The 14,267-nt window shown below is 41.3% G+C and overlaps 1 protein-coding gene across 5 annotated transcripts in view; it reads right to left on the bottom strand.

Annotated features, from left to right (window-relative positions):
- Positions 1 to 14,267, bottom strand: part of LOC110088228 (connector enhancer of kinase suppressor of ras 2) — a 310,707-nt gene that overhangs the window by 187,963 nt on the left and 108,477 nt on the right. For all 5 annotated transcript variants that reach the window (XM_072981474.2, XM_072981475.2, XM_072981477.2 and 2 more), the window contains exon 2: positions 12,756 to 12,919. In XM_072981474.2, the coding sequence (XP_072837575.2) occupies positions 12,756 to 12,919 (164 nt within the window). The remainder of the gene's footprint in view (positions 1 to 12,755; positions 12,920 to 14,267) is intronic.

The raw sequence follows: 14,267 nt of genomic DNA, 5'->3' as shown, positions 1-14,267 counted from the left end.
AGAGTTTACATTTGTTTCGATTGCAAAAAATGGTTGCCAAAGTTAGTGATGCAGTTGCACTATCACTTATTTATTTATGTTATTATTTATTATTGGATTTTTATCCCGCCCTTCAACCATCACTCTTCATATGTTTGTGTGGGTGGGGCAATAAGAAAGCCTTCCAATGCATAGCTTTTGCTTTTCAGAATGGGCTAGAATTTGCAAAATTCGAACATGCATTTGGCTGTCCCTTGCAGATGGGTAAGCATTCCATTTTGGTTTGTTCTTTATCAGAATTTACAAAATCTGAATATGGAAAAATGCCATCGTAACAGATTTCAGCCACTGCTTCCTTTGTTCATCGACCCTTCTCTGACTTCACCGCCTTATTTGGTTCAGAGGGTATTACTTTCACATTTTTTTCCCTATCACTCCATTCTGCTTCTGGTTTAATTTGCAAATTATTTTTATAAGCAAAAACCCTCTCAAACTCTGTATGTAAACACTCATGCAAATGTGTGTCTTCTGTCAAAACACTGTTTATTTTATTTTCAAATTGCAGTAGTAGGACAACGTCAAAAAGAATTCAGCTAAAATATCAACTTGAAAATAAAAAAAGAAACACAAGTATAACATAATGGTAAACTCCTTCTTAGTACTCTTTACCTGAAAATCCTGGAAAGGGTCACCATAACTCCGAATTGACTTGAGGGCATATCATACATTTTTAAAACATACATTTTCAACTCTGAGCTACCCACCACCGTTGGGACTAATTTACTTATTTATTTTATGTGTTGCAGCTGCCCCGTTTCTCTCCAGAAATATAATGATCCATGTCCAGGGGCATAACCTTTTTTTTTCTCAAACACAGGTACCAAAAATAAATTCTGAAACACTTTTGAAATGCATCTCCTGACACTGTACAACTGCCGAGAACTTCATTGCCAAGGCCTGAATCTAACTGTTGGTCCGAACTCAAGTCAACCCATTAAATCAGTGGTTGATTTCAGTATGACAAGCATTACAAAAGCATTACAATATCCTTCAGTTGAATTAGCAACTGGATTTAAGGGCTGGATTTAGCAATGGGATTTGTTTAGTACCTTCTGCAGTTTGGAGAAGGTACTAGATAACTCCCTGTGAGCCTCCACATTTTTCTTCAAATACCCCGTTTCCAAACCAAATTGTAATTTAAAGGAAACTTCCAAACTCAGATAGGAAACCATAGTTTGTAGGGAAAACAGTACAGAAGAAAACCAGTGGCTATAATGGAAAAGGATGAGGGAAATCCACTCATCTCTACAATTTATTTATTTTTTTGGCAAGGAAAATGTTAGTGTCAGGTCTGGATCTGGGGAAAAACTGTAGCATGGCTATATCTAGGGCAGGGAACCAGATCTGACCTGCCAACACACACACCAAAGAGCCCAGTCAATTTTTAAAAGAAAGTCTCATAGATGCCCCCCTCCAGCCCTTGACCACCCAAAGAGGGTATGAGAGGTTAGTTCTACAAACCTTTTTAAAAGATAAACATTTTGGAAGGGTGGATGGTTGTTGAGGCTCTTCAGGTACCCCAGAAAGGAAAGTGTTTTAGGAATGGGCATTATGTGTATTGCATTGCTTCCAAGCTCCACTTAACATTCTGAAGAAGATGATGATGGCGGTTTGCAAACATGCTGTTTCACCTGCAAATATTTAGGACTTGGTTCCTAATGGTTAGGCTAGGCCCTTTGGTCTGCACATATGCACCAGGAATGCTTAAAGATGAGAAGTGCCATGTAATAGTAATAATAATTATATATTATATTATATTGCATTGTATTGCATTGTATTGCATTGTATTGTATTGCAGCATTCAAAAAGCTTCTGAAGACTTTTCTTTTTACAGAGAAGTCTTTCTATGCAATACGCCCTGATGCTCTGTCTCCTATTCTGTTCCTGCACTTAGAGAAAAACGCCTCTCCCATTATTAGTGGCATCTGTTTTTATTTGATTCAATGATTTGCTTTTAACTCCCATTCTAAATGTTTTATTATTACATTGTTAACCGCCCAGAATAATGCTATGTACTAATGGGGTGGGAAATAAATAAATTGCTGTCAAGTCCATTTGGATTTATGGCAAATTTTGCTGGAATTTTGTAGATATTAAAGCAGTTTACCAGCTTTCTGTGGAACACCTTCTCATCTGAGGACTTTAGTTGACAAGCAGGTTCATACGGGAACTCATCCTCGACTCGGAGGATGGGGAACCTTTACTTCTAGACTACAGTTCACTGAGTCCCACAGCCAGCGTAGGTGTGGGGCACCTCAGTCGTGTGTAATGCCAACAAAAAAGGTGTGTGTTGGCCCTGATCCCTCCCCCTCTCAGTGTGGTTTGGTATTTCAAGAAGATTACACTTTTCATTCTGCAGAGATATAAATACCGGTCAAAGGAAAAAGCATTGGCACTGAAGGATGAAGTGAAAGAAACATCTCACAGCAAAAAAAAAACCCGACTGACAATCCAACATCTTCACTCATCATAACATAAAGTTCATGGTATTTAAAGTGAGTGTTTTAAATAACACCACAGAGCTACACGGGCGTTTGAGATCCATCTACCTCCCCCGCCCCTGCTCTTCACCTCCAGATGCCAAGAAACCGAAGAACATCATTTGATGTTTTATAAAAGAAGGGCGCCGTGAACAATTCTGAGTGGCCCTATTTGAAATCCAGATGTCTTTTCTTAAAAATAATGGCTAGGACCCCATGGGTGATTGAACCACACTCAAGCTTCTGGCTAATGCTATCCTGATGGAATTGCTGCTATGGCTTATGACATTTCACTTACACAAGTGTAAACTGCCCCTGGGATGCTGTCCAGTAATAAAAAAAAGTAGAAAATATATTTTGCTGTGATGAGGAATTTCCATTATCACTTATCTCTCTCTCTCTCTCTTGTCATGTGAAAAAGAAAGTACAACCTCTTTGAATTCATGCACACCCAAACTTCACAAAGAGAAAAAGATGCTATAGAGATTTGGTAGTAATAAAGTATGCCATGATTTTAAAAAGCCCTTGTCTTGATTTTATGCTGGAGGTGAGATCGTCAACAGGGCCTTGAGAATTTTCAACTGAGACAAGATAACTCAACCATAAATCAGACATTGGAAAAACGTCTTCATACCCTTCAATGCCAAGCAATAAGTTTTTCTGGTACAATATTTGCATACCTTATTGCAGTGGTCCCCCACCTTGGGCCTCCAGATGTCCTTGGACTACAGCTCCCAGGAGCCTTCACCACCACCTTGGCTGGCCAGGATTTCTGGGAGTTGAAGTCTAAAAACATCTGGAGGCCCAAGGTTAGGGACCACTGCCTTACTATACATAGCTTTAAGGAAGTATTTGCTAAGGTGTAGCAGGGCTGTGGGTGAGCTGGTAAGCCACAACGGCCTTGTCTCCACGATTCTAGCTGCCTTAGCGATCTTCTTGCAGTTAGTGAGAACTTCTGGATGGAATCTCTGTGTTAAGATGGCTCAGATCTCTCTTTTATGGATTTCATAGGGTTTCCTTTTTCCGAATCACCTCCATGCATGAACGAGGCAACCAGTATCTTGTTTACTTGTCAACATGTCCACAGTTTGTGTGAACACTATAGCAGGAACCCTGTGGATGACTGAAGCTGTGGATACAAGGGAACCCTTCATACAACATACAAGGGATCAGGTCAAAGGCCACAAGGGAGCACCTTTGTATGCTGTAAGTGAAGCTGTGTATATTGATCCCATAGAACAGGAGGTCCTAGTGTACTAAAATATACCAGTAATAAAAATCCATGCACACAAGAATACGAGTGCAATGGCAGGCTGTTTTCCCCCCAATGAGCTTTTCTTCACAGCTGAGTGCTTCAAAAGAAAGCTATACATGGTTGGACCTTCAATTTGTTGGCTGTCTAAAGATCTAGTCTCCTCTTTGGTCTTGGGCACCGTGCTGCCATCAGCTGGAGGTTCAGGCTTCTGACCGCCAAAGGTCCAGAATCTGGATGGCATAGCGCTCATTCTTACCATGTTGGAATCTAGGGTTTCTGGCTTGTCTTCGCTGAGGTCTCATCTAGCGGAGCCATACAAATACAGCTTTTCTAATGTCTATACTGTCCTTTTGTCCAAAAAGCTACCTTGGGAGAGGAGGTGGAGGAAACATTTTCCAGTAACGCTTCTCTGAGAAAGTAGAATTTGGAGACCTAAGACTAGGCATGACGAGCCGTGCTCTTCTGCAGAAGAAAAAGGAGGGATGATGCCAAAGATAAAATGCAAGCCCTCGGATTGCTAAATGAGATGTTTTTTAAAAAGAGAGAGAAAGAGAAGTCTAATAATCAGGAAAAAAAGTCTGCTTAAGGAATCCCCCATGTCAGGTGTTATTCATGCCCTGCCAATCTTGTCACTCCACAGCAGGGTTCTTAATTGAGTAATGATGATAATCACATACTCCGTGGGCAAGAGATGGAGATATCTGAGTAAGAGGCAATTGAACCTAACATGACCTAATTTTCACAATGTCTTATCACAGAAACCCACTTCCATATAATTTAAACTTATCATTTTTTTGCAGGGGAACTGTCTGGTGGAATTACTGTTCTGTTGACTGCTGGAGTTGCCGGAGTGCAATCTTCTTCACTCTGCTGCTTTATAAAGCTCAAGTTTATTTGGAACTTCCACGGGGTGTAAAGTTTCTGAAATTGTTATGGAGGGAATTGCACAAAGTGTTGGATTGATCTGACAGGCATTTCTCCTGCTGTTTCATGCAATGCAGGGATGGGTAGCTTTGGTCTTTTTTTACAGTAATCAGATGAGGGAATAACTTGAACAAATCAAGTGCTCCTACCTGCAACATTTTGAGCCCCTGTCAGGGACTTCTACTTTTTTGGTGCAGGGAGGTTCGCTCTGGTTTGGTCTGTTTTTTTTAGTGTGTGAGATAGCTGGGAACGGACCAAAATTAAGCCTTGCAGCTGTCAGTTCTGCCAAGGTTCCTTCCAGTGTCAATTTCTGGTATCATGAAGTGTCTTAATAAGTGACCCAGTTTAAGATATCAGCAAATTGAATACTTCCCCTGCTCCTTTGCAGAGGAGCAGGGGAAGTGAAATTATTATTATTATTATTTGCCTTTGGTAGACTATCGCTGATGCACTGCATCACTTAGATTAAATTACAGTAAATTCTTTACCTTGTGTGAAGTGCCAATTAAAACTGTGGTCAGTTTTGCGATCAGTACTATTGACAAGGCAAAGAAAATATTTTGAAAAAAATTTATCTTAGCAATGCAGTGCATCAGTGATGGTCTACCAGAGGCAAAAATAAACAAATAAATTTCTTTTCCAATTCCATTGCCTCATCTAGAATACTCTGTCCAGTTTTGGACACCACACTTTAAGAAGGATGCCAACAAACCGGCATGCGTTCAGAGGAGGGCAACAAAGATGATCAGGGGATTGGAAAACAAGCCCTGTGGGGAAAGGGTGAAAGACCTAGGCATGTTTAGTCTTGAGAAAAGAAGACTGAGGGGAGATAGGATAGCACTTTTCAAATACTTGAAAGGTAGTCGTACAGAGGAGGGGCAGGATCTGTTCTCAATCATCCCAGAGTGCAGGACACGTAATAATGGGCTCAAGCTACAGGAAGCAGATTTAGACTAAATATCAAGGGGAAAAGTCTTAACTGTTAAAACAGTATTACAAAGGAGGTGGTAAATGCTCCAACACAGGAAGCATTCAAGAGAAAATTGGACAATCATCTGCCAGGAATGCTTTGATTTGGATTCCTGCATTGAGCAGGGAACTGGGCTCGGTGGCCTTATAGACTCCTTCCAACTCAATTATTCTAGGATTCTATGGTGATGTTATCCCTGGGCTTCAGTAATCATGCCAGGACAACTTTGAAAGACTGTCTCTTCCTCTTTCCTCTTATCTTTTTGCAGTGCGGAAAGAAGCACATTTGCTATCTTTGCAGCGCTGATGCCCAATTTATAAACCTGTTCTAAACAGGCAATTGCAAAATGGTTGTGAGGAGGATTAAAAAGGGTGTCCCCAACATAATTATTTCTAATCTCTGCTGATACCTCAATATCTCACTCCTTAGGCCTCAAATAGCAGACAATTAGGATGGCGAGGAAGGAAAAAAAACAGATAACGAACTGCAGATATTGTAACGCTCGGTTGTGTATGAGTCAGAGCACATCTGGCAATGTGGACCCAGTAAATTAATTTGGACATGCACCAGTGGACAATAATCAAGTCTTGTGTCAGCCAATAAAGAGCAGCGTAATGAAGTACCAAAGCTTGCATTAGGTTTAATCACACCAAAGTTCTGTCAGCTTCAGAACTTTGCACAAACGCTTAAAACAAAATGAATCACCAAGCGTCAGTATGCAATGCATTCCCCTCCCCAACACAGAGGATATTAGTATTCTGACCTGCGGTCCTATGCCTGTCTAGACAGAAGAATGTCCGATTGAAGCCTGTGGGACTTATTCCCTAAACAGGCATAGAATTGTGGTCTAATTTATTTGCATCTAGGTTCCATGGCAATTGTGACAAAGTTTTCACACGGACGTATTTATTCAAAATATTTTTACCCCACCTTTGTCCTAAGAAAGGAACCAAGGCAGCTACCATCATTAAAACACAATATTAAACCTAAAAAGAGTGGATTATTCAGAGATTAAACAAATCAATATAATATTAAGAGTTTTAGGTAAAGCATTACTAAAACAAAGTGCAAACCATCTCATTTAAAAGCCTCTCCTAGAGAGTCCATCACTAAGGAAAAGTTTGCCTGAAGAGAACAGTCTTTGTCTGCTTCTGGAAGGACAGCAAAGATGGGGCCATTCTGGTCTCCAGTGGGAGGGAGTTCCAGAGTCTGGGAGCAGCAGCAGAGGCGGCTCTCTCCCGTGTCCCTACTCAATGCATCTCTGAAGGTGGTGGGACTGAGAGAAAGGCTGCCCGTGATGATCTTAACACCTGGCCAGGCTCATATATAGAGAGAGGGTATTTGAAATATCTTGGACCTAAGCCACTGAGGTGCATTTTCAAGTATACTCAGATTTCAGTGGGGCCTACGTGCTTTGATTTTATTCAGTATAACCTATGTCCTTCGTGTTTACTATTCAGTCAGAACATGGGCATTTGTTTAGATAAAATAGCTTAATTGATTTGCACTTACTAGCCCAATATAGGGGCAGAAATGATTATTTGTTGGAATCCAGACTTTGAATTTTACAGCTTAGTTCTCTGATTGGTGGAAGTATGCCCCCAAAATGTGAGTATTAGGGAGAACAAGTGCATATTGTGTACAAAAGTGTGTAAATTATGAGAAGTTTGGATGGAAATGAAGAAAGGAATGAAAAACAGGTGGGAAGGAAGGAAGGAAGGAAGGAAGGAAGGAAGGAAGGAAGGAAGGAAGGAAGGAAGGAGTGACAGGAACTGACATTGACAATTTCACCAATTATTAAACTGTACTCTCCTTATGGCAAGGGACTCTCCTTCTCTACCCTGCTTCCCTGGGCTGAGAAAATTACATTTAAAAATATTGGGATTAGGTGGTGGTAATGGATACGGTCATGCTGGAAAGCTCATATTGCACCTGGCACAAGAAATATATGTTTCTGTGTCTCAAGGAAACCAAATTCATTTGCTTATATATATGAAAAATGAGAGTTCTGTCTTAGGCTACAGAAAGTGAACAAAAAACAAATACAGTTCTTTAAGGTTGAAAAGAAATTCAGGGTCAAAGCAGGCATAAAGGGGAATGCATTTTCCCTGTGATTAGGCCATTTCTCCTTCCATGGCCATGATTTCTTCACAGATATGTGTCTCAGTAATCAGACTTTGAAATTACATCCATCTTTATCTCCCAGAACAAAATATATTGGAATACGACACAGAGAGGGGAGGAAAAGCATGCACTGTGACAAATGGATGCCTTTCCACGTGGGAGGAAGCACTGCCTCTCAATACGTGCTCAGCAAGTATAATCTATGATGACATTATCTTTTCAATGGTATGTGGGAGTGAAATTTTACATTCAGAAGACTATGGCCAGCAAACAAAAATTAATATCAAATCTTTTAACCTTGTACTGTATATGGATACATTTTTAAAATGATGGGTCCTGTAGGAAGGTATTGCCCATCTTTGGGGGTGATGTCATGATTACAGAGTGCTGCAACTATTTGAATCAGAAAGAGGAAGAAATGTGTTGAGTTTGAGTTCCAAAGCAGATGTATTTGTTATGTCCCCTACCAGAGCAACCTAGAAACGGGAACATACTCTTCTTGAAAGTTGTATAGGTGGAAACTGCCTTTAATGTTGCTTCTTTCTTCACACTGATAATTGCTTTTTGGAGGGACACAGAGGGGAAATAGGCTTGCAAATGTTGGCAGGGTTTATGGATAATCAGGATCCTTCAGAAAGTCAAAGGTGTATGTGCTTACTTGTATGTTCTTACTTGTAGGAAATTCGCATAGCAAAATATCCATACGCTATCTCTAGAACCTTCTCAGAGATACCGTAATGGGGCTAAGGAATGCAGAAGAGCTCTTCTTATGGAATCCTGGGGGACAGCCATCTTTTTAAACTTGCAATTTCCTATACATTTATTTATTTACAATATTTTCACTCTACTCTTCTCGTTAGAAAAAGACCCAAGGTGGTTTACATCATTGAAAGGCAGTATTTAAGAACAAAACAATGCATATACAAAGGTGCCGTGCATCGTTAAAGGGCAACATTTAAAGCTAAAAGCACTAAGTATAGAAATATTTAAAAGGAACAAACAAATGCGTACTGCTCTGGGAAATGGGAAACACTAAAAACACAGTCGAAGCAGCCAGCCACGGAGGAAGAGCTTGCCTAAAGAGAAAGGTCTTCACCTGCTTGCGGAAGGACAACAAAAATGGGGCCAGCCTAGCCTCCAGTGGGAGGGAGTTCCAGAGGCTGGATTCCACACAATTCACTCCGCAAATTCATGAGGCTGAAATTTGGAATATGAGCATTCCTGGGACTGAGTTGAAGTTTAATCTACATAAGGCAGAGGTTCTGTTGTTGAGTAATAAAGGGGGATGGCCCATATTGGATCAGATGCCAGCTTGTGGTGCCTCAGGAGTCAAAAACTGGGATGTAAAAAAATGGGGGAAAGGGGTGAAAGAAAGAAAAAAAATCACAAAAGACCAAGGTGGCTTCTGACGTAAACTGTGGTTCATCCGCTCAACTGAGTGGCCAACCGCTCTCCAACTGGAGAAGGCAGACCTTGCCTAAGTTTACCATGTGCTAGTTCAGTCGTCCCTAACCTGGTGCATTAAAAACTTCTCTGCTTTGAAACGACCCCTCACCCAGCACAGCCACCTGGGGAAGGCTGAGTCTGGAAAGGCAGCCAGTTATGAGATGAAGGAGAAAAATAATGGCAGTACCAAGTTCTAATACTGGCCTATATCCACGGAACTGGAAAGACCAACAGCAATGGTGTTATCTGTTAGGTCATGAATGTGCCTGATATGTTGCAGATGGGCGACAAAAGCCGGCTTCCTCTGATGAAGTAAAGCAATGGTTGTATATTGGCTTCCAGCCCAATGAAAAGAGTAACCGGGCCTGTGACTATGCATTTGCTGCTGAGTAAAGCCAACGTCTAGTTCATCGAAAGGCTTGATGCCGAGGATGACATCGTGTCGGCTTGCGGAATGCTAATTGTCAACTCGGAGTTTGCAAAAGAGAAAGGCGAATGAGATATCACTATCTCTCGCCTTTATGCCGGGAGAGCTGCAAGGTCAAAGTCATCTGGAATGCGCTCTGCTTTGATAAGAGCTGGGTCCCCACCATCAGCTCGTACGTACACTCAGAGAGAAAGAGAAGGGAAGTTTTCATGGGCAGAATCCCAACTTTGTTCGAAAAACAGTTCATACGCAACGTGGAGACAAGAAAAAACGGAATTAAAATCAGCCCCACATTAGACAGGAAGTGAACCTCTTTATAGGTTGACATTCTCCCTGGAATGTCCGTTTTGGGTGTGGTTGAAACTATGGGGCAAAGTGTGTGATGCATTGGCTTGAGCCAGAGTGTTCTTGCCTTGGAAGGTTTGGCTTTCCCCAGACGGTTGGACTTTCAACCCTTCCTCATCTCAGTCCTGCTATTACTCTTGGCGCTGCTCACTAGGGCTGATGGGCTTTGCTATTCGATAATAATTGGGAGGGTCACAGATCACCTATCCTGGCTTAGCAAGAAGCTGTTAAGGGCTTCCAGCTCCCTCTCATAGGGATTAGCCGCCTATTATTGGCTCTTGTACACAGTAATACATTGCCACCCTGTTTAGCGCTAATTCACTGCAGCGCACATGCTGGAGTGGCCATTTTGCAACACTTGACTGGGGACCAAGTCTACCTACAAGAGGTAGTCTGGGCCTCTGGAAGACCTGGGGTCTGGTCTACCTGCTCCATGTCAATGCTCTCTGGTTCTTTTATGTGTTCTCATGCCCCCACCCTCTATAAACCAGGCCCTCAGCTTAATGCTCACACATTCTTCCAGATGCCCAAACAACACCCTCTCCTGCTGGTTTAATGCTCACCTCCCTTGGCCTTTTCCCCTATGTCGTTTAGCACTGTTTCAGGACTCCGTTTTCTTGCAAAATATCCTGAGCGCTAAGTAGGGTATTACTGTATTTATTTCTTATTGCAGATTTTATGGCCAACAACAAACCCTTTGCCCAAGAATATCATTTCCTTTCTTCCTTCAGGTGGGGAGTGGGTACAAATAATGAACAGAATGGGAAATATCCTCTCATCCTTATTAGGGGTTCTAAAGTAGACCCTCTAAAGTAGCTTCCTGGATTCTCACCCTCATTTCCAGAAAGGTTAAGGAAAAAGGAAAAAAAATCCAAAACGCAGGTGCTATTCAGAGGAGGGAAAGGCAGTTTTAAGAGCTGTTTTCCGCTCAATTGGCTCGCCTTGTTCCTCAAATATCTGCTTTTAACTTGCTACAAGAGGCAATCACTGCAAGAAATACATTTTTTTTCTGATATGTTATCCTTCTTCTTTTGTAGGTCAGAAACATTTCTAAGAGATGTTCCTTTGCCTTTGATAACAGACACACACGGACGCACCTGCCCCTCCACAGAAAAAGCGAGACAGACGGGTGGCGGGGGAGAACTTTGAGAGCCAAGACCTTTTCAATTCAAAGATTTCTGTGCGTGAGAGAGAGAAATGCAGCCGTTTCTGATCTCGCACTGTAAGGGGGAAGGAATTATATGCCTAAGGAAAACTGGAGTCTCCAAATTGGACTGTTTTCAAGGGTTCCAGCCTCTCTATCTCAAAATCAGGAAATGAATCATCGGAGACCAGAAGTTCAAGCATTTCCCCTTACATATTTTCTCCTCTGTTCATGCATCAGACCCACTCTGTTTCAGGCTCTCATGTTCCACAAGTGTTAAAGTCTTAGGGCAGGTGCACAGTTTTCTTTTAAGGGAAGAAAATTAATATTTATTAATTGATCTACTCAGTTTGTATGATGCACTTCCAGCACTTGCTGTTCAAGGGGGATTTGCCTTAACAGACAAACAAAATATAGCGCAATGCACTTGAAAAAGCATAAAACAAAGCACATAGAAATAAGGGAGATAAAAACATTTATCAATTAAAGCAGCCTATTAAAGTTAGATAGGGAGAATACTTGATAAATCCCTCTTTTTTGCCTTATAGGCTGCCTTAACATGACACCTAGATGAGGTATTTTTGAGAAATTTTGAAACCCTGCTAGATTCCCTACCTCCAGTGTGAGAGTGAGACTAGGGACTCTTTTTGAGGAGGAATCAAGGACTCCACCATTTGTTTAAAATGTATCTGGATAAAACTAGTGTCTTTTCACTTTGAGAAACAAAAGACACACACAGGAAGCACGGATTGGTTTGGGCGATTGTTGAAAAAGATGCACACAACAACCCAGCCAGTGTGTCTCATGGTTTAAAGTCCTTGGAACAAAGCAGCAGCTGTTACAGTTCTGTGCAATATGCGGCGGTTGTGCAAAAATCCTTCTCAAAAATGTGAAACTTCCAATTGAGACTGACTGGACATCTATGGCCCTGTTACAGGCGAGGAGAAACTTTTTACAAAAAATAACACAAGCAAAAGTTTCATTCCCTCATTAGAACCAGCTACAAGTTCATTTATGATTCAAAGATCTGCTTAAATAAAAATGTCTTTGCTGATGGTGGTACATCATTAAAGATTGGGTGAAACCGCCATCCCTACAGGTTTTTAAATGTTTTTGAATTGTATTTAAACTTGATTTTTAATCTTAATATACAATATGTTTAATTTTAAAAAACAAATACAATATTTATCTCGTGTCTTTAAATCTGTTGTAAGCTGCCTTGGGTTCCCTATGGGGAGAAAGGTGGCATATCAATAATATAAATAAATAAGTAAACAAGATAAGCCGATTGGGGCTGAAATCCAACTGCTAGTCTGAACTATGGTAGACCCATTGACTCAACTGCTGAAGAGCAAGTCAACAAATTCTCTTGCACAGATGGAGCAGGAAAGTCCTCTGAACCAGTAACTGATGGATAGGAAGTAGTTATGCTTTTAAAATATGCTAACCTCTGAAGTCAACCAAGGACCGAAAAAATATTGTCAAAATCCAGGGGGAAATTGGGATGATGGAAAAGTCAGAAGGAACACAAGGTCGTCATCTGCCTACTCTATGCAAAGCTTGAGGTGGAGAGTGAGGTAAGACAATAATCATCCACTTACTAAAGCACACAGGAGATCCACTGCTTCCAGGATCAGTTCTTGGTGACCAATTCGAGTGACTCCCAACTCTTCAAGTTCCTGATGTGTGATGTGCAGCAGCTGCTCCCCGTTGATCTTTTCTCTCTCGAAATTTTTAATGTATTGTTGCAGGCAGTCGTCGAGGCCTAGTTTAAAACATGAACAGGGGAGGTGCACGGTTAGAGAGAATTTTTTTAAAAAATAATAATAATAATGCATCAGCTGGCTTGCTGGAGCTTCACTTTGCTTTGAAACTAGGCTGCTTTCATCTTACTGGAATATAATAAGGTTTTTTTCTTGAATGTAGTGGAAAATGATGCCATTTTTCTATTCTTTTCAACGGAGAGTCTCTTTTAAAAAAAATATCATGCCCACCTGAAGTTAGGCACAGTTAAGTGAAATGTAAAGTCCTTCTTTCAGCTCCTTACAGGGCAACAAATTGGAGATAAGCAAGAATGACACTAGAAAACCACATCTACTGCTGATTTTAGCGTGCCAACAAAAGCACGCAAGAGCAACTGCCATGCGTCTTTCACTACAAAACCTTGTGTCGTTGCCCGGTTGTACTTTCCACGTGAGAAATGCATGCAATATGAAGTAGGCCTAAATCAAAGATTTGCATCAATGATGTTGTTGAAGCAGGACTTTAGAGAGGAGGGCCAGAGACCCGCACAGCAGAAGGAGCAGGTGGTTCCTCTACAGGCATGTTTTCAAGTAAGTGAAATCAGGCTCATTAAGATCCAAAGTGTCCTTTCCCATATGAACCTCTGACACAATTTAACCTATGCTTGTCTATAGCAGGGGTGATCATCTTGCAGCCTGTAGATTGCATTTATAGTCTCTCCCCGTGATCCTTCAAAATTCCCCAAAGAGCCCCATCATAATACCACAAATATTTTGGGAGAGAGAAAATTGCAACATCAAGGAACTGTGATCCCACCTGCACTTTGTTCTGACAGCAAAAGCAATAACCCCCAAGTGATTTTATTTTGGAAGGTTATTGTGACCTTTGAAGACTAGAGATTGGCTTCCAGAGTCTCCCCCCCCCCCTAGAAATAAGGGAAGTAATGGACATTATCTTCAACAGCAGTGGTTCCCAACCTTTGTTGATGTTCTAGAACTAAAACTCCCAGAAGCCGTCACCGCTAGCTTTCTTGGCCATGATTTCTGGGAGTTGCAGTCCAAGAACATCTGGAGACCCAAGATGGGGAACCGCTGTTCCAAAGAAAGAATGGACACATAAACCAACCATCACATTTAAAATTGCTAAGTACACCACAGGTATGGATGGAGGTGCCCGGGTTCTTACTCCACAACTCCTTCTGCTATACCAACGTTTTTTACTTCTGGGTAAAGTGCCAAATTGTGAATACACAGCATGGGCCAAATTCAATTTTAGAGAGGTTCTCAGAGGTCATGTGCCAGTGGAGGACAGACCAAAGGGCAGAAGAGTAGGGCTGAAAACTGCAGAATATTTTAGTTTAAGACCTCTTT

The sequence above is a fragment of the Pogona vitticeps genome, chromosome 11 (assembly GCF_051106095.1).
Source record: "Pogona vitticeps strain Pit_001003342236 chromosome 11, PviZW2.1, whole genome shotgun sequence".
Classification (NCBI taxonomy): Eukaryota; Metazoa; Chordata; class Lepidosauria; order Squamata; family Agamidae; genus Pogona; species Pogona vitticeps.
The sequence above is the reverse complement of the archived record's forward strand: the minus strand, read 5'-3'. Positions and strand labels throughout refer to the sequence as shown.